This window comes from Gopherus flavomarginatus, chromosome 8, assembly GCF_025201925.1.
Source record: "Gopherus flavomarginatus isolate rGopFla2 chromosome 8, rGopFla2.mat.asm, whole genome shotgun sequence".
NCBI lineage: Eukaryota > Metazoa > Chordata > Testudines > Testudinidae > Gopherus > Gopherus flavomarginatus.
The window spans coordinates 21,043,542-21,070,845 of NC_066624.1; the positions used below are offsets into that span (position 1 = coordinate 21,043,542).

Below are 27,304 nucleotides of genomic sequence, written 5' to 3' on the forward strand. Positions count from 1 at the left end.
AGAGAGTACAGTTATAAAGTTTGTGGATGATACCAGACTGGGAGGGGTTGCAAGTGCTTTGGAGGATAGGATTATAATTCAAAATGATCTGGACAAACAGGAGAAATGGTCATAAGTAAACAGGATGAAATTCAATCAGGACAAGTGCAAAGTACTCCACTTAGGAAGGAACAATCAGTTGCACACATACAAGATGGGAAATGACTGCCCAGGAAGGAGTACTGTGGAAAAGGATCTGGGGGTCATAGTGGATCACAAGCTAAATATGAGTCAACAGTGTAACGCTGTTGCCAAAAAAGCAAACATCATTCCGGGAGTGTTGTAAGCAAGACATGAGAAGTAATTCTTCTGCTCTACTCTGCGCTGATTAGGCCTTAACTGGAGTATTGTGTCCGGTTCTGGGTGCCACATTTCAGGAAGGATGTGGACAAACTGGAGAGAGTACAGAGAAGAGCAACAACAATGATTAAAGGTCTAGAAAACATGACCTGTGAGGGAAAGTTGAAAAAAGTGGGTTTGTTTAGTCTGGAAAAGAGAAGACTGAGAGGGGACGTGATAACAGTTTTCAAGCATGTAAAAAGATTGTTACAAGGAGCAGGAAGAAAAATAGTTTTTCTTAACCTCTGAGGGTAGGACAAGAAGCAATGGGTTAAATTGCAACAAGGGAGGTTCAGGTTAGACATTAGGAAAAACTTTGCACCTGTCACGGTGGTGAAGCACTGGAAAAAATTGCCTAGGGAGGATGTAGCCAGAGGTCGGCAAACTATGGCCTGTGGGTCACAGCTGGTCCCCGGGACCCTCCTACCTGGCTCCTGAGCTCCTGGCCTGGGAGGCTCACCACCGGCCCCTCCCCTGCTGTTCCCCCTCCTCCGCAGCCTCAGCTCACTGTGCTGCCAGCGCAATGCTCAGGGTGGTGGGGCTGTGAGCTCTTGCCGAGCCAGGCAGCACAGCAGCAGAGCCACAGCCTGACCCAGTGCTGTGTGCTGCGCGGTGGCGTGATTGGCTCCAGCTGGGTGACACAGCTGCCTGTCCTGGTGCTCTGTGCCGCCAGTCACCGGTGCTCCAGGCAGCGCAGTAAGGGGGCAGGGAACGGGGGAGTTGCATGGAGGGTAGGGGAGTTCAGTGTGGTGGTCAGGGGGCAGGGGTGTGAATAAGGGTTGGGGTGATCAGAGGGTGGGGAACAGGGGGGTTGAATGGGGGCAGGATCCCAGAGGGGCAGTCAGGAAGGAGAGTGGGGGTTGGATTGGGCAGCAGGGGGCAGTCAGGGGCAGAGGTTCCAGGGGTGGTCAGGGTCAACCTGTGGAACTCATTGCCAGGGGATCTTGTGAAGGCCAAAACTATAACACAGTTCAAAAAAGGATTAAGTAAGTTCATGGAGGAGAGATCCATCAATGGCTATTAGCCAAGATGTTAGGGATGCGATCCCATGCTCTGGGTATCACTATCTTCTGACTGCCAGAAGCTGGGAGTGGATGACAGGTGATGGATCATTCGATGATTGCCCTTTTCTGTTCATTTGCTTTGAAGCCTCTGGCATTGCCACTGTCAGAAGATAGGATTTTGGTCTAGATGGACCATTGGTCTGACCCAGTATGGCCATTCTTATGTTTGCATGGTCATTATGGTGGTAGCCAGGGCTTCTCTATATTCTACCAATCCCTCACTGCTTTACTGACCCGTTGGGGACATCGGCATCCAGTGTAATTTAGAGTAGCCTTGAGGTAGCTCTAATTTACAACTAGGGATTGGCCTGGCATGAAACAGTCTGAGAACTTGGGGAGTGCAAAGGAGGCCCCTTTTGCATCCCTCCCTTTCCGCAGCTATACTGCACTCTCCTTGGCTAGAGATGAGTATTTGGGCTACTGTGTTTTCACTCAGCTTCTGAGTTAACATGTTATCATAAAATACTAAAATAATGTTAAAATTTTGCCAAAAACTGTGACAAAAGCCAGAAAATCCATACGTAAGTCTGAAATGCTCTTCTTGGCTCTCAGCCACTCTGTTCATTGGAGCCATTACAGTCCATTGGGTAAATACACCTTTTAATTGAATATGATCTTGACTTTAGCACCATACAGTCCCTGGAAAATCCATTTTTCAGGATTTGCACCTCACAGGAGACAAGCTCATTTTTACAGGTGTAGATCTAAAAAATGGAAATTGTATAGTTGGTAGTGAATGTTTTAAGACCGAGATTCCCTTGTCATTTTAACTCCCCTTGTTCATGTCCTTGTAACTTTCACAGACATATTCCTTTGGGCCTCAATTTCCCATGCTGTCAGCTCAAAGTTAAATTTTTTTTTTAAGTTGGAGCTGAATTCGTTCATTTGTTTTGAAAGTTAAGGGAGCTGGCCCAAAAGATGCGTATATAATCCCATATAATCCAGTAGAAATGTTTGCACCCTCAAACTCAAAAATAAGTGAGGAACTCAGTTATTTTTTAGTCCTCTTTAAAAAAGGAAAAGTGAACCACGTTTCAGAGAAGCCAGTTCAGTAGCTTTAAAGCGATACATGTTTAAAGGTGGAGTGTAATGTGCCTGTGTGTGTGTAAAACATTTCCATTTTCACAGGGCCCCAAAGGTAGTGTTACTTGGAAGGTGGGGTACATGCCGAATCGCTTTAGCTTTAGGTTGCCTGTACCTGCTTATGGCTTTAAACCTAAAGGTGGCTCAGCCCTTAAAACTGCCAATTGTGTGGAGCTGCCTTAAGCTCTTTGAGCCTGATTCTGATCCCATACCAGTTTTACACTGAGTTTCACAGCTGCAGCTGTGCCACTGTAGCACATCAGTGTAGACCCTCACAATGGCAAAGAGGTAGGGGTTCTCCTGTCGCTGTAGTTAATCCACCTCCCCAAGAAACGGTAGCTATGTTGATGGAAGAATTCCTCTGTTGACCTTGGGCTGTCTACACCGGAGGCGAGGTCAGAGACACAGCTATGCCAATGTAAGTTTTCAGGGCACACCTGCCCTGAGGTCCAGAACCCTCCACCCCATCCTGCAGTTGTTGGCTCAGCAGTGCTCCTAAGGCCATTACTGCAGGATGTTGGCAGGAATATTAGCCACAGGCCACTGTTCTCCCTAGAGGTTTTTGTATATCAATAGATCCATAGAATGGGAGATCCCCTGGCCATATTTCTTCCTCAAGGCACCTGCACACAGAGGCCTGGTCTGCATTAGGAATTTACTTTGGGACAGCTACGTCTCTCAGGGTGTGAAAAATCCACACCTCTGAGAGATGTAGTATATTGACCTAGCCCCTGATGTAGACCAGCTCTAGGTTGATGGAAGAATTCTTCTGTTGACCAGGCTACTGCCTCTCGGGAAGGTGGATTACCTGTGCTGATGGGAGAACCCCTCCCATCCATGTAGGTAGTGTCTACACTGAGGTGCTACAGACGTGCAGTTGCGCCGCTGCAGTGTTTTAAGTGTAAACATACCCAGAGTCACTGCAGAGCTAGTCTGCAGGGAGTGCAGGGGGATATGGAGATTCATATCTTAACCCCTGCACTGTGGACCTTCCAACAGCCCCAGAATTTTGCCTATGTTGCTAAATAAATGCTCAATGTGCGATGTGCCTAAGTTCGTGCTGCCTTGAAAACATTCATTGTCTGAGTTTCTTGACTTTTGTGTCCTAGTTTTCTCCTCATTAACTGTGCAGTAACACATTTGTTCTTTACTTTATATTGTATTGTATAACTCTGTGGGTGTTTACATAAACACATTACGGGCTAGATCCTCAGCTAGTAAATTGGCATAAATATATTAAATTAGTTGTTTCTCATCAGTTTCAGTGTAAAATAAATACTCTTGATAAAGGTGACTGTAGTAGATTGCATGGATGTCAGACCTTTCCATATGCACAAGTCCTTTTACAGGGTTTGTCCTATTCTTGGCACTTTGAACCATTTCCACTAGACTCACGAATTTTTTATAGACGCATTGTCGGTTACATCTTTTTGTATTTGGTACTTCAGTATGGGTCAGATTCTGCCACCCTCACTAGTGTTGGGTAGACCTTTGTGCCTTGAGTAGTCTATTTGATTCCAGTAGACCTACCTAAAATCTAGGTGATGACTGAACATGAGAAAAGGTATCAGAATCTGTCTCCACATTAATAGAAGAGACCATTCATTTTGTGTGTGTGTGTATATATATATATAATTTTTCTTCTTACTCTTTGTTGCTCAAAGATGCAACAAATTAAATTCTCTCTAGATATCAAAGGTCTATATTTATAATTTTTTTAAAGGGACTCTATCAGGTTAAAAATCTTATTTAAAATAATTCCTTACCTATGTCACTATAAAAGAATCTTATTGATTACAAAAATGAAAAGAATTTTTAAAATTTAATTTACTTTTATTTCTGTATAGCATTTGTTTTACTTTTTGCATTTCTCTCAGCTTGCACAATGCCAGTTTTAAATCAGGGTAACTTCTAACTCTTGAGCACTGACAATTTGCAGATGTGTTTGCAACCCACATCTGCAAGATATTTGTTTAAGTACCTATTTCCATTGCAGTTACATTTTAAAAAATGTTAATAGGAACATTTCTATTAAACTTTGATTTTTTTTTACAACCTACATTTTATCCAGATTTGACATAATGGTATCCACTTAGCAACATGTAATTTTTTTAAATAAGCAAGTGTCACTGTGTTTTAAATATAACCCTGTTCATGTGTAAGGAGGCTACAAGGGGTAGTATGTTTGTATTTTTTGTACATCACAAAATCAATTAGTTATACAAATTAAACATTGCAGTCTTGTAAGCAAAACACTGCTGTTTTTCAAATTATGTATTTGTTTGCAAAAGTCATCTCCGAAAATATAGCAAGAGGAGGGGAAAAGAGTCAAATCAGAATCCCAACGTTCTTAAACTAACTCTTTCTCTTTTTCCCTCCCTTCCACTCTCCCTTTTTCTTTCAATTCCTCCAGAATCACATGACCCAGACAGTGATGAGAAGCCTTGCACTGCTGCAGATGCTGCGGTTACATTTTCAGCCTTGACAATAGCTCAGAAGGAAAATCAAGTGTGTCACCGAGTGCTGCCTCCTCTGACTTCAAAGAAGCCCTGTTTGTTGAGCCCTCCTTCTCCTCTGAGACTCACTGATGTACCTGAGCACACTTCAGATGACTCATCCGCACATGCTATTTCTCTTACATCTTGTGTTACAAAAGGCATGAGCTCCTGGTCTCTGCCAGGCGATTGTGAGAAGGCTCCATTCACAATTATGGAGCCCGGAGGCATGTCAGCTCTGACTGGTGACTGCTTGATGCAGCCAAGCCGGACCTGTCTAGGCTGCTTTATTGAATCAAAGGACGGCATTGATGCAGAGCCGGGAATAAGCTTGAAAGTGGGTGATATAAATAGGGATTATGACACCTGTTCAGTCTCTGATATAGGGATTCACTGCATGAGCACAGGAGAAACCATGAGATATGGGGATCAACTGCTTTCAGACCAGCTTTTAAGCTTCCCTATGCATAAATCGAGGGCAGCAGACAAAAGAGATGCAGAGAAATCTGACAGTGATTCAGAGGACCCCACTCAGAAAAATTATTACGAGGGATTACTATCAGACAAATGCAATGGTGAGGAACCTTTGCTAACAAATCCCAACCAGGAGTGGGGCTATTTCGAATCTTTCATTAGTGAAAGTAAAATAGAGCTGCTTGACCTTTGCTCCAAAAATGAGCTTTCTGTAAACCTGTTTTCTGAGGAAGACGTGGATAATTACATGTTTGATGATGATGATTCAACCTTGGGAAGTGATGTCTGCTCCTTAAAGATTAGATATGAATCTTTCCAAGACAACGTGAGGGAGAAGACCAATGCCCTGCAAGAGGATGCCCAGTTCAACTTCTTTCCCAGCGTGTTTGGCAACTGCACTAAAAGGGACAGCAAGAGCATCCTGAAGAGGGGGGCTGGTGGTGGTGCTGACCCTTCCCAATTCAAATCTGAAGAGGGCATCATTTGGGGGGAGGAAGAGGAGGATGGAGAGGAGGAGGTTGGGGAGGAAGGGGAGAAAGCTGCCTTAAATAAAACTTGCAACAGTACAGAGGTGGTGCAGTATATAGGCTCTAAAAGGAGCCACTTCTTGGACTCTGTGAATTCCACAGAGGACTCTGGGGAGTTCAGCGATGACAGCACCTGCACGGAGTCCTCGGATGATGTGCTGCATGATATAAAGGACTGTAGCAAGTATCTGTCCAGGGAACATTCCAATTCCTTCATCCAGCAGAACTATGGGCTGCGGGCAAAGAGGAAAGTGCGATACAGCGACGATTATTTGTACGATGTGGATTCCATTGAGAGTGAGAAGGTTCTGGATAAGAAAGAGTGGCTCCCGGATGGACCCAAAGAGGAAGATGACGATGAATGGTGCCCAAAGAAAAGGCGAAAAGTCTCTCGCAAGGAGCCTCCGGTTATCATCAAGTACATCATCATTAACAGATTTAAAGGGGAGAAGCATATGCTGGTAAAGCTCAGTAAAGTCGATGCCAATGAGACAACTGTTACCCTAAGTGAGGAACTGCTCAGCAAGTATGAAAAACTGGCCCCACTGAAGGGCTTCTGGCAAGAGAGGCAGCAGAGCCGGATGGATTATCTTAGGTCGTCTCTCTTTCACAAACAGAATTTCTATCTTAATGGCTCGGATGTCTCATTCCTCCCTCACCCAAGAAAGCGAAAATGCAAACTAGCAAACAGGCACAGGATTCAAAGAATTAAAACCATTGAGCAATCAGTGAACAAACTGGGCTCCTGCTCCTCTGATCAGAAGCAGCCTTGCAGCAGTAAAGAGGATGCAGGCCTGAAAGGGATGCAGACATTAGCCATCGCTACCCCCAGCTGTGCAAACGGATTACATTTAAATGACATCTCAGGCATTGCCTCAGTGAAGTACAAATCACAGGAAAGGGAATATAAGGGGACAGAGAGGAAAGTGCTACGCCGAATCAAATTCAAAAGTGAAGCCCGGTTGAAATGCAAGAAAATCAAAGCTGCCACAAATACGGGAGAATTCTCCCCTGCTTTGGAAAATCAGGACACAGCAGCTAGTTTGAAGGATGAAAATATTCCTTGTGCTTCAGACAGCTCCCATATTTCTGAGAGCCATGAGGATAAGGTTGCTAAAAATTCTACTTTCCTGCCAGCCACCTGCTCTCCAGACAAGCCTCTACCACCCGCTAATATCACCACCAATGTACCCCTGATTCCCGGTGGGTATCTGCAGACATTGTTAGATGCTTCTGATTTGTCCAGTAACACTGGTATCTCATACTTCACCCAACATCCCGCTGAACAGCAGCATTCCCTCCCTAGCATTGTTCAGGCAGAAAAGCAGTTCTCTGCTCTGCAGACAGCCCAGAGTTGTGTGCTGTCCCCGCCTTCTGAATCTGAACTGCAGCAGTCACCTGGCCATTTAGAAATTGAGCGGAGCAACTTCAATAGCATGTGGCCAGCAAACAAGGCTGCCAGCAGCAACCATCAGGAATTTGCAAGTGACATGAGGGAGGCTTCTGCATTATCAAATGAGTTTGGTGGCTCAGCAGGAGCAGACAACCTCCCAGCCTCTGGATACAGTCAAGTAAATCTGAATAGCAGCAAATTGCTATACCAAAAAAAATATGTGCCGGATAACCAACAAGTGCAGTCTGATGATTCTTATCAGTCATGCCATTTTAATAATGGAGAGGGGCGCTTTCATTTCCAACGAGGTACACTAAGTACAGATGATGGCAGACTCATTAGTTTTGATTCAGTGGGCTCATTGTCAGTTAGTTCGAGCAATTACAGTTCTTTAAGTCTAAAGTCTTGTGAAAAGGACGGCGAAGATGATATTAATGATGATTTCTTGGCCCACTGCAGTCCCAAGCTAGTGATCCAACAAAGCATAGATGAAATAACCCCTTTGAAAGAGTCTACGGACCTTTTAGACATCTCCAACTTCACACCTGATAAGTTCCGTCAGTCATCGCTTTCGGAAATGTCTCCTCCCGACACCCCCAGCCTTTCCCCTCAGATAACCGTGTCAGATACCAAATCGCTAGGCAATCTGAAAGGTTTTCAGGAGACCACTCAGACTGTGCTAAGCAATACTGATAAGGTCAAGTGGAACTGTGGGGTTCTCCAGACCCAAGATCAGGCAGATAATGGGTTTACTTTAAATAATCATCAGTTTCAGTTCCATATGTTCAATGATGAAGATTCTGTTAGCCTCCTTGAAAAAAGTCCATGCTTGTCAACATTTAATGAGCCATCTGGTCAAATTAGCACCAATAGCAAAGTGTCAAAATCTAAGAGGAAAAGTGCATCCAGCAAGAATGTAGGTACAAACCAAAGTTCTCCCCAGAAAAACACTAGGAAAAAATCTCCTAAAACTAACAAAGGAACTGATAAACCACAAAATAAGAATTCCAGGCAGACTCCCAAGTCAACAAGGAAAGGGAAAAATGCAGCTGGAGTCAATGGTGAAAAGGCTCAAGCAGTTGGCAGCAGGACCGTCAATCAGTTAAATAATACAGCCTCAACAACAAAGGCACTAGCTGAATGCATTCAGCACCGCAGCCCAACCTCTGTAAAGATAGGGAAACATAATGGACTATCTGGTGAATGGTCACTAAGAAAAGACAATAGCACAGGCTGGTCCGAAACTAGTATAGCAAACACGAACAACCTCCTTGATGATGATCAAAGGGAATTTGAGGAACCTTCCAATATTTTATCTAACATTGCATCTGGAATGGCAGATGTTCAGAGATTTATGATGGCCTCAATCGAACCCTTGTGGGGGCCTGTAGGCCATAACAGCGTCCCAGATATATTCCGGTCGCCTGAATCTAACAGCCTGAAATTGAAAACTCTTAAAATTTTGGCAGGGACATCACAAGAGTCCAAGAAAAAGGGAAACGGTAATTCCCCGGGAACTGCGAAGAATCACAAGTCAAGCAACAAGGGCTCAAGCAAAAATAATGGCAAAGCCACAACTTGTGATCCCAGTCACCCCAACTGTTCAACTGGGTACAATATAGACATTCACTCTCCCTTTTTTGATAAAAGCTATAGTAACCTGAGCACTTTAGGCAATAATGGACCTACCCATAAAAAGCTGTACCGTCATAAATCAAGTTCTAAGTCACTGAGGGATGAGAACTGTAAAGTAAAGCGAACAGACCGTGAACAGACCCATAAGGACCCATCTGTGACAGCTTCTTTTGAAAAACTGAGGTAATGCTGCACCAAACTGGCTGGAATGCACCCTTAACTTTCCTACTACCTGCTAAGCCCACTGTTCCTCATTTTTTCCTTCCTGAAAGCAAGAGTTGCATGAAAGAGACATTCCCCTTTTACAGTTTTTTTTAAGTGCATGAAAATACTTATTACTTGCAAGCTACCTAAAAGAATGACCCATTTTCTGGCTTGGCTGGGGTTAAAAAACTAACAAGGCTACTCTTTTCTGCTGTTTGGCTTCTTCAGTTTTTAATTACTTATTTATTGAAAAAAAACAAAACAATTACATGCTCTTTTTAATGATTTTGAAAAGGAAAGACTTTTTTTTGAACATTTTGTATAAAACAAAACACAAAAAAGAGGTTATGCATCCAAAAGCCAAGATATCTAACTAAAGGCTCTTTAGTTTGAAAATGAAAACTCATTCATAGTCGAGCTTCATGTGGCAATTTTGAGTGCTTTCTAGCCCCCTCTGCTGTTTATATCATAACCTGTATCATAAAGCTTCATCTACTGTATCAGAGTTTAGAGCATATGATCCTGTTGTGGTGACTCCACACAAGCTAACTAAGATGGCATAAAATGTTTGATTTTTCTGCAGGGAATCAGACTACATTCTTCTTAAAGCAGAAACAACATTTTTGGTTTTACCTGTGTTTGAAGAAGAGACTCCTTTTTCTAGAAAGACATTTGATGTTTGGTTTTTTTGGTTTTTGTTTGTTTCTTTCAAAATATGCCTTGTGGTATGTTGAAATGTAAGTGCTGAAATGAAGAGTTTGAAATTGTGGGAATTTATTCTTTGAAAGCAAACCTAATCTGGTATTCTCTGTGAAAGACTTTTAAAAGTCATACTGTTGTACAGTAGTTTATGCACTATTACCCACAACAACAACAAAAATTGTGCCAAACTATGAACAAGTGACTGTATTGTACATATTTTTACTTCTCTATCAACATTGGGTTGTGAGTGTTTTCTGGAACTATGCCTTTTGATTTACTATAAACATTCCAGTAATTATGTATTAACCATCCCCTTTGAAAGCACCTGTAACTCACAGTGAAAATGATGTTGTTCACTTATACAACTTACCAAAAGTTTTATGGACATAACTAAAAGTGTGCCAAATTTACTTACCTCATTTCATGGATTTGCCCTGTGGTTTAAAGCTCACAAAAAAAAAAAAAAAAGAACTTTAAAACTGAAGCTGGGAAATGTTAATGTCCTTTCTTTAGAAACATGAGCAAAAAAAACCATAATGATGAAATTTTGAGTTTCATTATAGGAGAAAGTTGAAATGTTGGAGGAATTCAGAAAATCACTCAAGGTAAGTTTGACAGGGACTCAAGTGTCTGCATTTAGAGACTACAGAACAGCTGCTTTTCAAGTGTCTGTTTTCTTAAAGCAAAACCTGTAGCTGAAGATCATTTAAAGTGCAAAGTTATATTGCTGATACTTTGTATCTCAGTTTTATATATTTTATAATAACCTGGGATAAATTCTAAAATAGTTATAAAATTAGAACTACTACATTTCATACATTTATTGCTATTTACTTTTATTTGAGAAGTTTCTTAAACATTTTTATGCTGATCCTGTCAGAAGTGCTCTCGTATCACAGCTTTGGTGTTTTCTAAGTGGTTAACTTTGCAATGCCAATATTGTTTGAAATTTTAAAATGAAAACAATTTTCAGTGCAACAATTTTTTTCTTTGACTCGGTACATAATAAAAGAGAAAACGGAAATATTTGTGATCTCACCAAATCGAGGCCAGATCATACCCAACTGGACTCTATTAAGACAGTGATAAGTATTGAATGGTAAAAGTATTTTCAGAAGGCCTTATTGGTACCCCACCATGCCCTCACCCTCAAGAGAAGAAAACAAAACAAAAATTCACTTACTTTCCTTGTGCAACTGAGAGCCTGTGCATTTTGCTGCTGATTTGTTATGAAACTTTGATATGCAAGAGACCTGCTAACTGGGGAGCTAATGAGAGCAGAGGAAAGTAAGGTTAGGTCACATATTTATGCAACAGAAAATTATGGGTATAAGGAGAAGGGCCTTAGTAGCAATCTAATAGGAGATCACTTCCTCAACATATTCCTGAGTATTGAGGCGGCATTTCAAAGTAGATAGGGATAGACTTTGTGTTTGCAGTACATGGAAGTGGTTTTGATCTAGTCAGGTTTTTTTCTGTAATATTAATGGCAGAGTTGGAGGTGGCAATAGATTTTGATATTAAATTATTCCCCACTGTATTAGTATTGAAAATTAGAGATGGGACTGAGTTGCAAACTTCTGACCTGGATCCAAACTCTCTTAGCATTTGGGGTTGTTCAGATACTGGGGGGTTAGTTTAGCCTCATCTTTTTAATAACTCGTTATTTTACTTAACTACTAATCTGCTTTGTAATTACTCTGAAAGTATCATATTAGTTGATTTGTCCTGAAAAATAACGTTATAGTTCTGCCTGGAGTGAGTGACTCTGGATCAGATTATTGTAGCTCTGCAATCTCATAGTAATGGTTAATTTATGGGACCCAAGCCAGAGTGCAGCATCCCACAGAAAATCCAGCAAGTGCGGAGTGAGGTCGAAGGGACCCCAGAACTGCTAAAGCAAAAGCTCTCTACAGGGATAGCTCTGCTGGGCCCCACCTTTAGGCACATGGCTTTGCTTAAGCCACGTTTCCATGGTTTGGCTTCCCTTGTGGCTACATAGTAGCGACCTGGAAGGGAACTCAGAGCTGTGTTAAACAGTATTAATTCCTGCTTGGATGTCTACTGTGGCAGAAAATGGAGTCACAGAGCACAGCCAGTCCCCTGCCCTTCTCCACATCCACAGGGCGCCGGTGCTGTGTGGGAAGAGGCAGCACTCTTTCTCTCAATCAGTGTTACAGGTGGAGACATTCACATGCAAAGGGTCCTGTCCACATCTGGATCCCGAAGAGACAGCCCAGGCATATGTAATTACAAAGTCTCTGTTGTATTTTGTATTTATGTGGTAATCAGAGATTAAATGCTCTATAAAATAAGGGTTGCTAACTAAGATTTTCCAGAGCTGTTTCCCGTTCTGCACATGGTGGGTGGGAGGGGTAGGAACCTGCGATCACTGCTATTTTGGATGTTTAGGCTGCAGCTCCTATGGAGCCAGGTCAGGCCCAGTTCTAGGAAATGGCAGTTTCCTGCTCTTTGACTCAGACCTGCCATTTGAAAGCACATTTCTGTTGGTCTTCATTGTGTTATGTGTGTTTAACATACAATTATGTGACTCATAATAAGGTACATTGTACTGAAACATACAGCAATATTTATGGATTTGAGAAATGTGCAATAGGACATGAATACAGTACATAAAACATATCAATTATTGTACTGTATCTTGCAAACTCCATTAATACTCAATTACCATACATTTCAGTACAATATTAATTGCAGATTCCATCTCCCTTAACTCACTCTCTTAGCCTTCTGTCTCCCATGTCTCTGGCCTCCTTGACTCTGTCATCCTAGATTGCGCAATCATTCCTTGCCACTAAATGCCTGAAAAACAAAAGTCCTCTGGGGTAAAACATTGACCCTGCTCCACCCATGACTCCACTATCCCTCTGCTAACAAACCCCTTAACTTGGCTTCCAAAGCCAGAAATCTTGGAATTCTCCCTGAACCAAATTTTTGTCCTCTATCCTTGTTTACCTTTTCTGTGCGCCTGTCTAAAGCTACCTCGAGAACGTTTTCATAATCTCTTTATCTTGTTTCTTGTCAAAAAGTTCATTCCTGCCTTCACCACTTATTATTCTATTATCCTGATTAGCGCACTTCCCTCTTGCATACTCCTACTCTCAAAATTTCTGGAAGGTCCAAAATATTGCAGCTAGAGTCCTCTCTCCAGGATCCTGTTACTAACTGGCCTCTTGCCACTTTTTCATGTCTAAGGATTCACTCCACCCTTCCCTCTCTTTATATCCCCTCCCATCTCCACTCTGCATCCTTTTAGTTTGCCTCCTCAGGATCCTCCACAGTTGCACTATTTCATTTGGTTTGGCTAATCAGTGTGGGATGTTCACTACAAGCCACTAAGCCATTCCTTTTACAGCTTGCCTTGAGGTCCCTGTTTTCAGTGTATCTTGTTTGACTCTTACTATAAATGCATTTTATGGTCCTTTCTATGAAGGATGCTATATAAATTGTATAGTATCCTTATTCTCTTACAATGCACTGTACTGCAACTCTGGCAGATTTCAGTTTCGGTGAGTTATAATCATCAGATAAATTAGAATACATAAAGGGACAAAAAACTCAATTTAAAAGGCCCCATTCCCATTATTAGCCTGGCTTAGACTGACATAAACTGGGTCAGTTTAATGTGGCCCAATTTCATTTGCTCTCATTCCAATTCCAAGAATTGAAGTGAGAAAAATCCCTGTGCTGGACAGAATCAAGGTGAGGAGAATGCTGCATTTGCTAATCCTGGTTCTAGCAGGACTGGTGCCTCCTGCATTTATAGGCAAATTCTCCATTTTCTTTTTGTAAATACACTATGAGGAATATTTCTTTTCAAAATAAATGCCCATGACAACCTGATTTTAAATTACAACTCGCAGTGTCCCTAGTTTTGTTAGCGGTACTTGCATATAGAGGTTTTGTAAAGACAAAAAGATTAATAATGAACTTGAGTAATCATAAAGCATAAAATTATTTATTCTCCCTGACTCATGCCCCCCCCCTTATCATAGTGTTTCTTGAATAAGGAACCAAAATCATGAATTAGAACCCCGATTCAGCAATGCACTTAACCATGTGAATAGTCCAATTATAGCCAGTAGGGCTACTCCTGTGCTTAAACTTTGGCATGTGCTTTTATATCTTGCTGAATCAGGGCCTGAACAGAGAGGGGGAAAAGTTGTGTTGGGATCAGTTGGATGATGCTTGCTTTGTGAAACAATCACCATGGGCATAACATTTTGTTTAAAAAGTCAAGTTTACTGCTGTTTTCTGGTATTATAACTCAACCTACCATGAATCAAAATAAAGACATTTTCAGCAGTTTCAGCATTGGCCCCCATTGGATTAGAGTCATCTTTCACTTAGGCCCCAGTCTAGTGAAGCACTTAAGCATGTGCTTAACTTTAAGTACTTGACCAAACATGAAAGGTCCTATGGGACTAGTCACAGGCTTAAAGCATTCTTATCTGCTTTGCTGGATCAAAGCCTTACAGTGGTGTGAGTCAGAAACTCCAATGAAGTTGGTGTAAATGAAAAGAGAACCAGGTCTATAGACTTCAGTTGGTGCAGGATCAGGCCCTTGGGCTGTACTTTCTCAACTGGGTGCACTGGACTTTTCCTGTGCAGCTTCCCAAAAGTCTAGTGGAAGTTGCATGGCTCAAGCCACTGACATCTTATTTGAGAATGTGCCTCCTTATCTTTTCAGTGTGTAAAATAATGCAAAAAATAAATAAATAGCATACAATGTCAGTGGTAGAAGCAAGGCTTTTAAAATCTGTTTCTCAGGTAAGCAAGTGACACTAATGACAATGGAGTAACAGCCATCTAAGAGAATTTGGATCTATAAAAAGGAGGGTGCCCTCAATCTTACAGGATAGTTGGGTTGCTAGACACGTTTGCTGAGTCTTTGAAGACTTGGTGCAAAAGGAAACAAGAAATAAAATTTGCATTCACTGCTGCCCTTCGATAGAAAAATGTACATTTCAAAAGCACAAAGGGAAGATTTTTAAAAAATAAAATAAAAAAGAAAGAGACCAGTTAAACTCCTTTTGTCTTTTACTCCCAGTGGGAAGCAGGGTAAGGAGATGCTCTGTTTCACTGCCTGCAGCACTGGCTGTAGACATTTTGACTGCTGCCTACAGAGATTTGAATGTACTGCTCCTTAAGTTAACTTCCATAGAACTAGAGGCACCTCTTTAGTATGTTGCTACTGTTTTATGGTGCTAAAAATAACTTTTATCCCCCTTGAGCATTTCAGAAATAGTAAATGGCCCTTTTTATGAATGTAACATATCCATTTCTGTTTAACATTTTACACTACAATTTTAACATGTTTGGAAATTATTTGCCTTTTTTCTTTTAGAATAAGCTTTATAAATATTCTGTAGAGTCAATTGAAGTATAATTCTTAAGGATCACTCTAAGACGCCTACAAAATCTTGTATATTTTTAAGTGTGCCAATTTGTAAAATATTTTGTAAGTGTATATTTTTCTTAGAAAAGTGCTGTGAAGTGTTTGTATGTGTGAGGTTTCCTTTTTTTTGCACCTCCGGGTGTTAATAAAAGGATGTATACTTAAAAGTTTCTGGTTTTAAAAACCAAAATACAAAGAAAAAAATTAAACTTTTGTTGGGAATTTTGTAATAAAAAGAAATGTTGTGAAAGAGTGTAGTGACATTGTGTAAAGGAAACTGGAAAATTTGTGAGCGCTTCGCTGTTTTATAGATCCTCTTGTAAATTATTCTTGTAATATTTTTGGTTTTGTTGTTCTTGTTGCAAAGGTTTTAAATATTTGTGACTGACTCTGTATGGTGAAAACGTCATATTGTTAACTTGCTGAGTTTTGTTATATTGTTTATGGAATAAATAAAAAAATTAAAAATCTCATTTTAAGATCATATATGAAAAAAGAAATTAAACTCATTTATTGAATATTAGAAATTGTAATATTAGAAATCATTATTGTTAGAAAGAAATGAGTAATGGAGTCTCTTGCGCACTCCTAATTATAACCTTTTGATAGTCAGTTTAACTGGGCTCGTGTTAGTCTATGGGCCATAAGGCTCATAGAGCTGTGCTGGGAGGGTGGGGACAAACTGCACAGAGCTGGTTAGGGGAGCAGGGGAATTCATAAAGATTCTGAATTTTTTTTCCAGTTTCTTTGAAATTTGAAAGTTCATCAAAATTGGAAAAGGTTTGTAGTTGATCTAAAAATAGGGATACATTTTCAAGACCGAAGTCCCCCTCTGCCCGCTTTTCTTTGGACAAGCTCTAGAGATGCAGCACCCACAGAGCCAGGGTTGGCTCCAGCTTTTTTGCCGCCCCAAATGGCGAACCAGAAAAAAAAAAAAGATAAAGCCAATTGGCGGCACTTCAGCGGCAGCTCAATCATGCCGCTCCATTCTTCAGTGGCAATTCAGCAGCGGGTCCTTCGCTCCCTCTCTTTCTCTTCGATGGCACTTTGCTGGCGGCTCAAAGAGGAAGAGAGGGACTGATGGACCCGCCGCTGAATTACCGCAGAAGACCTGGATGTGCCGCCCCTTTCCATTGGCCGCCGCAAGTACCTGCTTTTTTCGCTGGTGTCTGGAGCCATCCCTGCACAGAGCATTGTGGGTGAGAGCAGGCATAAGACTTTCAGGGGAGTTGGGCAAGCAAAGGATTAGCATGTGCTCCCCCAAGACAGTATTTCACGTGCTATCTGCTGCACAGAGGTGCACTTCTCTATCTGAGCTGTTCAGTGTTCCCAGCCATGCTACCCCCTGGTGAAAGCAGCCGGAGTAGGATTGTGGGGATGCTGGGATGGCTGCTGAGACTCTGCCACTACTTCCCTCTTCCTTACCTGGGACCTATTCCAGCAAAGCATTTGAGCATGTGATTAACTTTAAGGATGTGTGTAGGTTCACTGGGACAGCTCGTTTACTTAAACTTAAGCACATGCCTAAGTGCTTTGCTAGATGAGGGCCTCAATGTTGAATTGGTGTGACTCAGTTGGGAACACCTTGACTTGTAAGTCAGAAGACTGGGAGGTTGTATCTCCTACTGGCTGCAGTGCAGTGTAAAGTGTTGCACTATTAGAGGTGCTGAAGGAATATTACACACAGTGCAGCGGCAAGCTTCTCTGACCCCATGGGGGGAACGGGGCCCCTTTTGACTGTGGGCCTGGTGCCAGTGGCACCATTGTAAATCCAGTATTGATTCTGGCCATCTAGTGGGGGTGGAGGGAGCACTGTCCTGGTAAAAATTAAAGATCCCATAGTACTGTGTGAAAAGATGATGTCTTGGTCTATATTCTGCCACTTGTACAAACAGCTTCTCCTTTAAAATCACATTTAACTTCTTTTTATAAATATTTAATTTTGATTGCAATAATTTGGAAAACGTGTTAGCAAATTAGACCTTTTCCACTGGATGTGTGAGCCACAAGAGGGACATGGGTGAGACATTCAGCAATACCACCAAGTTTCTCTGATACATGTTCATCCTCTGCTGTGTTGTGAGCGGGAGGAGGAATGTCCGAGCCTTAGAAGAGCTGACTGCTAGACTCATTGCTTTTGCATAGAAAGCCCTTGCACTGACCACAGTTTCTGAAGGATTTTGGGTCAGAATGCTGCCTCTTAAGAACTGTTCTGATCATGTGCCAGGGAGTACAGGGTTTCAAGACTTTCCCCTGGGGCCTTTAAAATCCCACCTAGCAGCCAGGAATCCTGTATCTTTTCTGAAGAGTGACTTGTAAAAATTTTATTTGGATTGGAAAAATCTGTTATGAGCAAAGAACATCTATGGCTTCAAGAGAACTGTCCACTGGGAACTCTGTGTAGAGGACTGACTCCAAGAGTGGCTGGAAGCACCTGCACTGTGGCTCTGAGGGAATCGCATTACAGAATTGTGAGCCCTGACCACTTTAGTTGATTAAATCCATCCCCTGAACATAGGACCTGCCAGGATGTGGGGCTCCTCTCCCTTTTATGATTGTCATTCTAGCCTATTGCTTGAGCTAGAGGGTACAGCCCTTTCATGCCTGTTTTGGAGGAGACTGGAGCCACATAATGGGCAGTTCTCTCCTGAGAGCTATTATTTCAGACTGTCTGCAGACTCAGGCACGCTTTGCTGCATCATTTACTCTCAGGTCATGTTTTTGAGATTTTCTCTGCAACCATGAAGGCAAGAAGCTTTGCTTTTTTTTTAATATATGAAAACTGAGATTCTGACATAATCCCATGATTCCAGGAGCTGAGGCTGTAGGCATGGACCTATACTGCCTATGCCTTAACCTGGCTATGTGCATAGGATGTGCTTAAGCACCCATATACAGCTGCTATACCAGCAGAGTCCTGTGCAGCTCAAGTCATACAGAGGTCCTGTGCTCTCCCTGAACCTCAGTGGGGAATTTCACCCTCAGAGAATAATTCTTCATCTGCAGAGTATTTGCAGGATTGAATAGTCAAAATTCAAGCTGCGCTGGATAATTACATATATCGTGTGGTATTGTTTGTATGCTCTGTTTGGATGGTTTATTAAACTAACCAATACAGCATGAATGTGTGCTCAAGTGGCTGCAGCAAATAAACACGAAAGGGTCATGAAGAGAGTTAAATCAAAATTCACTTCAGAATTCAGATGATTATGCAGACATTTTCTTCTACTACTTCCTCTACCCCTGAGTATGATAGTTACTCAGGCTGTGGACCTGCACCTTTAACCCCCACTGTATTCATTAGGGCTGTCAGCAGCAGACTGGCCCCTTAAACCAGACTCTAAACCTCGCCGTTTATGTATCTATGGCACATCTCAGCCATCTTCTAAACTACACATAAGAGAGTTTTGAATGAATGTGAACACAGGGACATGCATGACCGAAGCAGAAGTTGTGCAAGGACACTTTAGTTTCTGATTCTCTTTCCTGGGAACATCCTACTTCCAGTTTCCTAATGTCATGCAACCACTGTCACAGCTAGCGTATGAACTGGTTTGCAGAAGCGCTGAGGCACTTTCAGCTAAGGAGGTTCCCCAGCTTCTAGCACCTTTCCAACTCAGAAATGTGAGCCTGAGTTTCACTTCCCCAGCTTTCAGCAGTGCCCTCTCTGGAAATACAAACTTTTTGTTTTACTCCAGCATCACACTGTGATTACAGTAGCTGGCCTTTCTGTTGCTTATTAACCCTTAGCTTGCTGGCATATTCTGGGCTGGCAGGAGCATTTTTCCCAGCAATGTATTGTTTGATGTTTTCATGGTGTGTGCCAAAGCGTATACTGGTAGAGCATCTTGAGCCCATTAGCTTCATTTCATATGTGGTTGCATCCAAATTTGAAGCGAGGCCAACAGAAGTGAAAGGCTAGTGTGTTAACACACTGTACTACCCCACCCTCTTTCCTGACTGCAAATGTAATATCTGCATAGACATCCATATACATTTTATATCACCCTTTGTTCAGACTATTCAACAGATATGTGAAGGCAGAACAAACAGCCATTGTCAATGGATAATTGTTTCCATTTGTGATGGAAGGGGAGGATGGAAGCCTCATGCCCACAGAGGGATGAAGAATATGCGAGCCATTGCAGGCTTTTTCTATGATAACACCAATTTGTTCCTGCTGCAGTAGTACAACCAAACAATGTGAGTATTGCTGCTTCACTAAATGCCAGCTATGCCTTGAGACTCATTCCTGCTATGAGCTCTTGGACCTCTGCCCTCATAAGACTCTCATGCCATGATTGCCTCAAATCAGAAATGCATCCTAGAGCATAATTATGAATGTTCTCACTCAGTTCTCAGTGTCCCAAGTCCCACCAGTTGTTTAGCACAGTAGTAATGTAGAAGCCTGCCCTGCTGCTCTTGATAGTCCATCATACTCATGTAGGCTCCTTATCATCATGCCTTCTTCCATGCTGTCCCCACATATGAAATACCTTCCTGTGAGCACACAAGATCACTGCCTTCTCTACATCCCTGAAGACAATTTCTCCTGAAGACAATTCTTCTTTCCACCTACATGACTGCTCACTGTTTTCTCCACAAGCATGTGGTGATGTTTGTTAATAATATTTAATTTTTTTCATTGCTTTATTAGCCCCTGGCAGTGTGCTAATGGCTTAGAGAACAAATGAAAGACGTGCTTGCCCCAAACAGCTAACTGTCTTAAAAACAGATAGGAGGTGACAGACAAGAGGGGATAAGGGAATAGGAAGACAAGGGGTCCATTGATAAGATAATATGGTTAGTTCAGTGGGTTTTGCATACTGCATGGTAGTTGACTGGTTTCAATGATCTCTTGACTTCCCCATGTACCCAGAAAAATCCTTTAGGCATGTATCCCTGTAGTAGAGCGATGCCGGGGCTCGACCCTCCTTGAGGGGGAAGGGGAGCCACACCGGCTCGCCTCACTCCTTCTGCCTCGGGCCCGTCCCTTGCTGCGCGGTTGAGCATGAGAGAACAGTATATAAGTACGCCCCGGCCCTTGGGCGGGGTGGGGCAACACACACAGTCTAGGCTCAGGCCTTTCAGCAGGGGACTGAGCGACAAGGTAACAGTATATATATAAGCCCAGGCCCTTAGGCAGGGCGAGGCAACACACAGTCTATGCTCAGGCCTTTCAGCAGGGGCTGAGCAACAAGAGAGCGGAGACGGCCTCCTCAGGTCAGGGGAGGGGGAGTCTGCCACCCTTGGAGGGGTGGCAGGGGGAATACAGGCCCTCCCGCTCCACTGCTTTCCAGCCTGGGGCCCTAGCAGCGGTTACCGCTGCTGACGGTCAGTGGGGAATCCTGACCGAAACACACTGCCATTGGCTCAGGCAAGCCTGCAGCCTGACTGGGGTCGGCTGCCCCTGGGCCACTTCCAACCTCCCCCTCACTGGGTACTTGCCCTCTGCCAGCGTCGTCCGGGGCGTCCCAGACCATGGGTTCCTCAGGGTGTCCGCCGTCGGGAGGTCCGATCCACTCCTCGGGGTACCGGGCGCCGGGAAGTCCAGTTCACTCCTCGGGGTACCGGGCGCCGGGAAGTCCAGTCCACTCCTCGGGGTACCGGGCGGCGGGAGGTCCGATCCACTCCTCGGGGTACCGGACGTTGGGAGGTCCAGTCCACTCCTCGGGGTACCGGGCGGCGGGAGGTCCAGTCCACTCCTCGGGGTACCGGGCGCCGGGAGGTCCAGTCCACTCCTCGGGGTACCGGGCGCCGGGAAGTCCAGTTCACTCCTCGGGGTACCGGGCGGCGGGAGGTCCAGTCCACTCCTCGGGGTACCGGGCGGCGGGAGGTCCAGTCCACTCCTCGGGGTACCGGGCGGCGGGAGGTCCAGGCAGCTCCTCCACAGGCCGAGCGTCGGACCGCTCAGTCAGCTCCTCTGAGTGCTGGCCCCAGGGGAGGTCAGGCCAGTACTCCTCCGGGTACTGGGCACGGGGTAGGCCGGGCCCAGCGGGAGCTCGGGCCCTAGCGTCTGGTCTCTCTGGCCGCCTCCTCCTAACTGAGCGCTGGGGCCGGGCTTTTGTACTTCCGGTCCCGCCCCCTGACTTCCAGGGGACGGGGACAGATGGGGGGCCTTGGAATTCCTGTTCCGCCCCTTGACTTCCAGGGGGCAGGGACAGGCGGCGGGGCCTCCGCCCGTGGCCGCACCTTCTCTGGCCTATGTCCCTCAGGAGTGCGGGGGAGTGGGGCCCCCTTGCTACAGCCCCCAATAGTATGCTCCTCCCAGCACTCCATAGTGTTCAGCCGCCAATGAGCTGGAGAAAGACGGTTGGACCTGGGAGCGGATGGAGTAGAGAAGCTGGCTGGGCTCCTCCATTTCCACCCCCTCCAGACTATGACAAAACCCCTTAGGCTGTGTTATCTTGTACTGCTTTGCCCTCTGAGCTGCAGAATTTCGTCTTAGGCAGCCGTGGTCAAGAGAACAGCTGGAAGCTTAGCTCCTGTGGGGACCAGTGAGGCTAGGTAGCAAAGTGGAGGCAAAAGTATCTACACAATGACCCTCGGATCCCACAAAATCTGCAAATGCAGGGAATGGAACTCATTTGGCTTCTTCTGGCAGACTGAGGTGAGAAAAGCTCAACCCCTTCGGCAGCACATATACTAAAATTGGAACAATACAGAGAAGATTAGCATGGCCCCTGCGCAAGGATGACACGCAAATTCGTGAAGCGTCCCACAACAGAGGAACAAGTAGGGAACGTAGTGGGTTTCAATTGGTGGAATTTTCTCCCTTCTATGTTGCGGAGGGGCCCTCAATTATGTGGGTGTAAACCCTGACTTCAAGAGTGTTACTCAGGACTTGCATCAGAATTTGGCCCACTATTTTAAGGTAAGAGGTGCTAACCCCCACACTGTCCCTGAATGTAAAGCTTTTATCTGGGGAGTCCCCTCCCGGAATCCCACACCCTCCTCCTCTGCACACTTTTCTGGTAAAGATGCCATTTCCCTAGCGTGGTCATCAAGCTCTGAGGCTTCTCAGCACTTTGGTACTTCATGAAGACAGGAAAGCCTCTTCCTCTGGTGTGTCCTCGTCCTTCATGGGATAGAACACCCATTGGAGATACCTATATTGCTTTACATAGGTTTGGTCTTTCAGACCCCAGCAATGAAATTGCCATTGCATTAGTTTACCCAGGTTTTTTTAAACAAGTTTAAACAAACACAAAAAGAAACAACAAAACCCCAATAAAGCATCTCAGCTGCCTGGTGGTTTTCCTCATTTTTAAACTTGACAAAAAATATTAAGCTATTTTTGTCCCAGATTTTGGTTTCATTGGAGCTTTGCTTTTGACTTTGTTAGGACCAGGGTTTAGCACTCTAGCAGAGTTACTTTCTCTGAATGTCTAGTTGTCTATTAGCCCATCAAAGTAAGCAGCAACTGATTAAACAAAACAAAACCACCTAACATCTGAGTGGCAAGTCACTTTTTTCCAGATTCAGTGTAGATTTTCACCAACCAATCTTGCCTTACTCTGTGATGATACATAAAGAGCTGCTCTAGGCACGATTAGCCAACCTGATGCTGAGAGGGGAATAAAAATTTTAGCAGTATGTTCAAATGTATGAAGCTATTTACTTGAGCCAGAAAGGATTCAATTAAACTTTTAATCACTCAATTGCCAGTCACTTGGACAAGGCTTTGAAACCATGGGCCAGGTGCTGCAAACCCTTGTTTCAGTAATGGTCACTACTGTCCTATTAGTGATTATTCTTCGTACTACGGTAGCACCCAGAAGCTCTAATATGAACTGGGACCCCATTGTGCTGAGAGCTGAACAGTACTTACATGCTCTTTGGGACAAGGGCTGTCAATCCAATTTAAGACAAAATACAACAGGGTGTAACAAACAAATGCAGGTCCTGGAGGGAGCGAATGAGAGTAATGTGATAAGAACACCATGGTTACACAGAGTAGTTATGTGCACAATTAGCTTGTTTAAATACATTCAGAGTTTGATTTTTGTTTTAGCTTTAGGACCTGAATAAGCAAACAAAAAAAAAGTACCGATGGCAGAATCCCAACTGATCTCCTCACTAGCTGTTATCAGCTGGCATGTATCAGGCCTCATGGTAGGACTGGCTCTTGAGAAGGGTTTTGGAGGACAGAGTAGCAGCTTTCTGAGCTAGTTTGGGCAGAGTGTGCCATGTGTAAGAGGCAGGACAGAAGAAAGCACCAAGGCAGTTACTGGAGCGGTAGAAAAATAGGTAACCAAGGATGACATTTTGGTCAGACTGGAGGGTGTGAAGGGGCAATGAGTTAAGATACAACAGTAAATTAGTAGGAAAGGGCAGAGCTGTGAAGGACCTTCAAGTAAGGACAAGACACTTGTATCTGCTGCAGTGGAAGATGGACCGCAAGTCCATGGCAGAGCTGGAAATAGTACATAAAGGTCCTGTCTGCTGTGACTACTAAACCAGTGGTTCTCAGCCTTTCTCTTTCTGAGCGCCTCTCCCCGCTATGTGCTATGAAAACTCCACAGCCCACGTCTGCAACAGCAACTGTTTTCTGAATATAAAAGCAAAAGTAAGTTGCTTAGGCTTCAGCTTCAGCCCTGGGTGGCAGGGCTCAAGGGCCCCAGGCTTCAGCCCCATGAAGTGGGACTTTGGCTTTCTGTCCTGGGCCCCAGCAAGTCTAATGATTGCCCTGCTTGGGGGACCCCCTGCAATCTGCTCACTGCCCCACCAGGGGGCTCCGGACCCCTGGTTGAGAGCCACTGTACTAGACAACACTGCCTCCCAGAACTTTCAGTAGTTCAGCTACTGGTCAAATTACTGTAAACTTCTGTTAAGCTAATTATTTAGAATTAGTAATGATAATAATAATCCATACTAGTTAAACTGAATCATGTGTTTATAAACAAATATACAACATGAAGCAAAGAATTACTGACTCTATCAGAGACACTGATTTGATAACAATTACAGCAGTTACCTAAGGAAACTGTTGTTCCAAGCTATCGGATCTATTCCAATTAACCAATTCTGACAGAATTGAGGAGCTGCTTAGCAAATACAGGTTTAAGATTCAACCTTGAGACACTCAATATTCAAAGCCCATGTAAAGAGATTAAGAATCTCCTTGGTGTTGTCCCATTACCCAGTATTCAAAATGGCAAATTGAAAATAAATTATCGGTCAAAAGCTAGCTAACAAAATGTTATAATCTTGCTTTAAAATGTCTCTGTGATCCTCTGAAAAGGAGTTTTGGCATTACTTGGCCAAAACTCCTTTTCAGAGGGGTAGCTGTGTTAGTCTGTATCCACAAAAACAATGAGGAGTCCGGTGGCACCGAACAGATTTATTTGGGCATCAGCTTTTGTGGGTAAAAACCCAGTAATTATGACTGTATTTTTAGTCTGGCCATTTGCCTCATTTTATGATAATTAGAGCTAGAGATTCATTAGCACAATTTCTCCCAAGAGCAGCACACTTTAAATGACTGGATCTACAATCCAATGGGAAATCCTTCTCTTCCAATGGTTCACCAGATTTCTTGTTTGTTACAGGACCCGATTCGAAGCCCATTAAAGTCAAGATTCCTAGGATATGTCTACCCTGCTGCTGGGAGCGAGCCTCCCAGCCCGGGTAGACAGACTCCTGCTAGCAGAGTTTGAGCTAGTATGTTAAAAATAGCAGCATGCTAGCCACCTGAGCCTGGACCCACAAGACCTCCTGGGTCTGAGCTTGGGTGGTTAGTCCGAGCCTCTGCCAGTGCAGCAACATCCACATTGCGATGTTTAGTGTGACAGCTCGAGCTCCACAAGCTGTCTCACTTCCAGCGGCAGCATTGTCAGATCCCTATTGACCTGGCCCGAAATGAGGTAGTTATTTATGAATTTCGGTATCACTCAGTATGAAACCATCTCAGTTTGCCCGCAGAATCACAGTTCTGAGATCAATATTTTGAAACTCAGCAATCCCATTTCAAAGTAATTACATTTTGGAAATGCATAATATGGCCCCCAAAACACACACTCATTGATCCTGCTAAAATGGGGCCAACATGGACGCCTGTTCTCACCTGCAGAAGCCCATGAATGCAGATTATTTTTTTAGAGCAGACCATGTCCACTGACAGCTTACGTCCTACCCCACCGTACAGAAGCTCATGTTGAACTAGACCTAGACTAGACATGTTGACTTTCTGAGTAATTTGGAGCGAGACACAGATAAAACTACTCTCCTTTTAGGCATGTGTCAATGAAATCGTCACCCAGAGTTTGATCAACGTGTTTAAAGATCTTACACTGTGGAAAAAACCCAACCCTCAATATTTATTTTCTTTAGCTAAAAGTTGCTGGTTATTTTCAGTGCTAATAAGGTAGGTTAAATGGGTATCATGTTCAAACACACCAATAACAACAAAGCCTTGTCATCTAAAAATAGCTATTAATGACTCTTTGATCTGAATTTTCCAAACACAAGTTATGGATCAATGAGCGAAAGCAACTGAATTCTAACATATTTCATAAATGGTATTGACTAATTTTCAATAAACTTTTTTTTTCTGACCTTAGGCATGTTATGAATGTTGTTTTCCACCCTTGGAAAAGACAGATTATATGTTTTTAAGAAACACTCAAGAAATTTAGGCCCAAGATTTAAGTTTTGTGGGACAGAATATGAATATAAATGTTTTTGTGATTCAATTTCAAAATCTATGGAAACATATTTTTCGGTGGGAAAATTCCAAGCAAGCCAGAAAGTGAGAGGGAAGCTGACCAGAAACTGAAAGAGGTGACTGGTGGGGAAGGTGTATCTACTTCCTTTGCTAAGCTCTCTTAGCCTTCTGTCTCTCTGTTTCTCTCCTTCTCTTCCCCACCCCTCTTTATTTTGGGGCAGGCTATGTCCTAAGCCTTCATCATCTTTTTTTCCCCATCTATGGCCTCTTGTTCTCTCCTACCAATGTATCTTGGGGTTCCTCCTCTCAAGGCCATGATAGTGAACATCCTGGGGACAGCCTCTCCCCCTCTGCTATTTTCAGGCTTCCTTTTCCTCCTAGTGCCTGCTCAGCCAATTCTTTCTTTTCTTCATTTTCTCCTTGGGAATCTCCATTTCCCTCTTTTCCCCCGGGCTTGTATCCTGTTGTCTAGGGCAGCGGTTCTCGAATTTGAGCAACCCAAGGACCCCCATTTTGATTTAAAATTTTTCAGGGTTCTCCATCTCTCCTACTTAAACCCTTTCTTTATCTTCTCTGGCAGCTTAGTTCCCTTCCACTGTGGACCCCGTATGCCTGCTTTCTTCCTAAAGGGGAAGGGGCTCCAGTCCATCCCTAAAACCACCAGATGGGGCAGCCTTTCCACTATCCCAACCCATTTCAATTTGAAATTTCCCTGGCCCTCCCAGGGCATCTCAGCCATTGGGCAGAGTTTTCTCTCCTCCTGGATACACTCCAGAGTCAGCTTTTTCCCTGGCAGGATCCAGTGTGGCTTTACCACATCTTTCCTAGCCAGCAAACACCCTGCAACAGTGTCCACTAGGCCCTTCTCCCATCTCCTCCCCACCCTCACAGAGACTGTTGGTGTTTTTTTCCACTGCTTCCCCAATGTCTCAATCCAATCATAAAATTCCGTCAGCCTACAATCCATTTAGGGGCAGTCTCTTTTTCCCTCAGCCTAGTAACCTTAAAGAAATGCAGCAAGCCTGCCCCCCCCTCCAACCCTCTTAACTATTCCATTTCCCTGATATTCTCACTACTCCCTTTAGGGACAAATCTTTAATTCCAAGCCAACTCAATCTTCCATAAAGAAACTTTCTTACCATAGAATATTGCCCACAATGCCATAGAACATGCTCAACACATCACAGAGCCCATCTTTATGTCTTTTTAATAAGTTTAACTTATCATGTAAGGCACCATGACCTACTAACACTTTTAAAATGAC

The 27,304-nt window shown here is 43.6% G+C and overlaps 1 protein-coding gene, 1 long non-coding RNA gene and 1 other non-coding gene across 6 annotated transcripts in view; all 3 read left to right on the forward strand.

Moving 5' to 3' along the window:
* NEXMIF (neurite extension and migration factor) overlaps nucleotides 1-15,853 on the forward strand; it is a 244,692-nt gene extending 228,839 nt beyond the window's left edge. For all 4 annotated transcript variants that reach the window (XM_050964585.1, XM_050964584.1, XM_050964582.1 and 1 more), the window contains 2 exons: nucleotides 4,939-9,232; nucleotides 9,837-15,853. In XM_050964585.1, coding sequence (XP_050820542.1) covers nucleotides 4,939-9,232; nucleotides 9,837-9,987 — 4,445 coding nt within the window. In that variant the 3' untranslated portion in view covers nucleotides 9,988-15,853. The remainder of the gene's footprint in view (nucleotides 1-4,938; nucleotides 9,233-9,836) is intronic.
* A 4,867-nt stretch (nucleotides 15,854-20,720) lies between these two features.
* On the forward strand, nucleotides 20,721-21,387 carry LOC127056634 (uncharacterized). The gene is made up of 3 exons (XR_007775862.1): nucleotides 20,721-20,886; nucleotides 21,031-21,102; nucleotides 21,175-21,387. It is a non-coding gene; the product is annotated as an uncharacterized LOC127056634 (long non-coding RNA).
* Nucleotides 21,388-21,993: 606 nt separating this feature from the next.
* Nucleotides 21,994-22,102, forward strand: LOC127057365 (U6 spliceosomal RNA). Its single transcript, XR_007776089.1, has one exon. It is a non-coding gene; the product is annotated as a U6 spliceosomal RNA (small nuclear RNA).
* The last annotated feature ends 5,202 nt before the right edge of the window (nucleotides 22,103-27,304 follow it).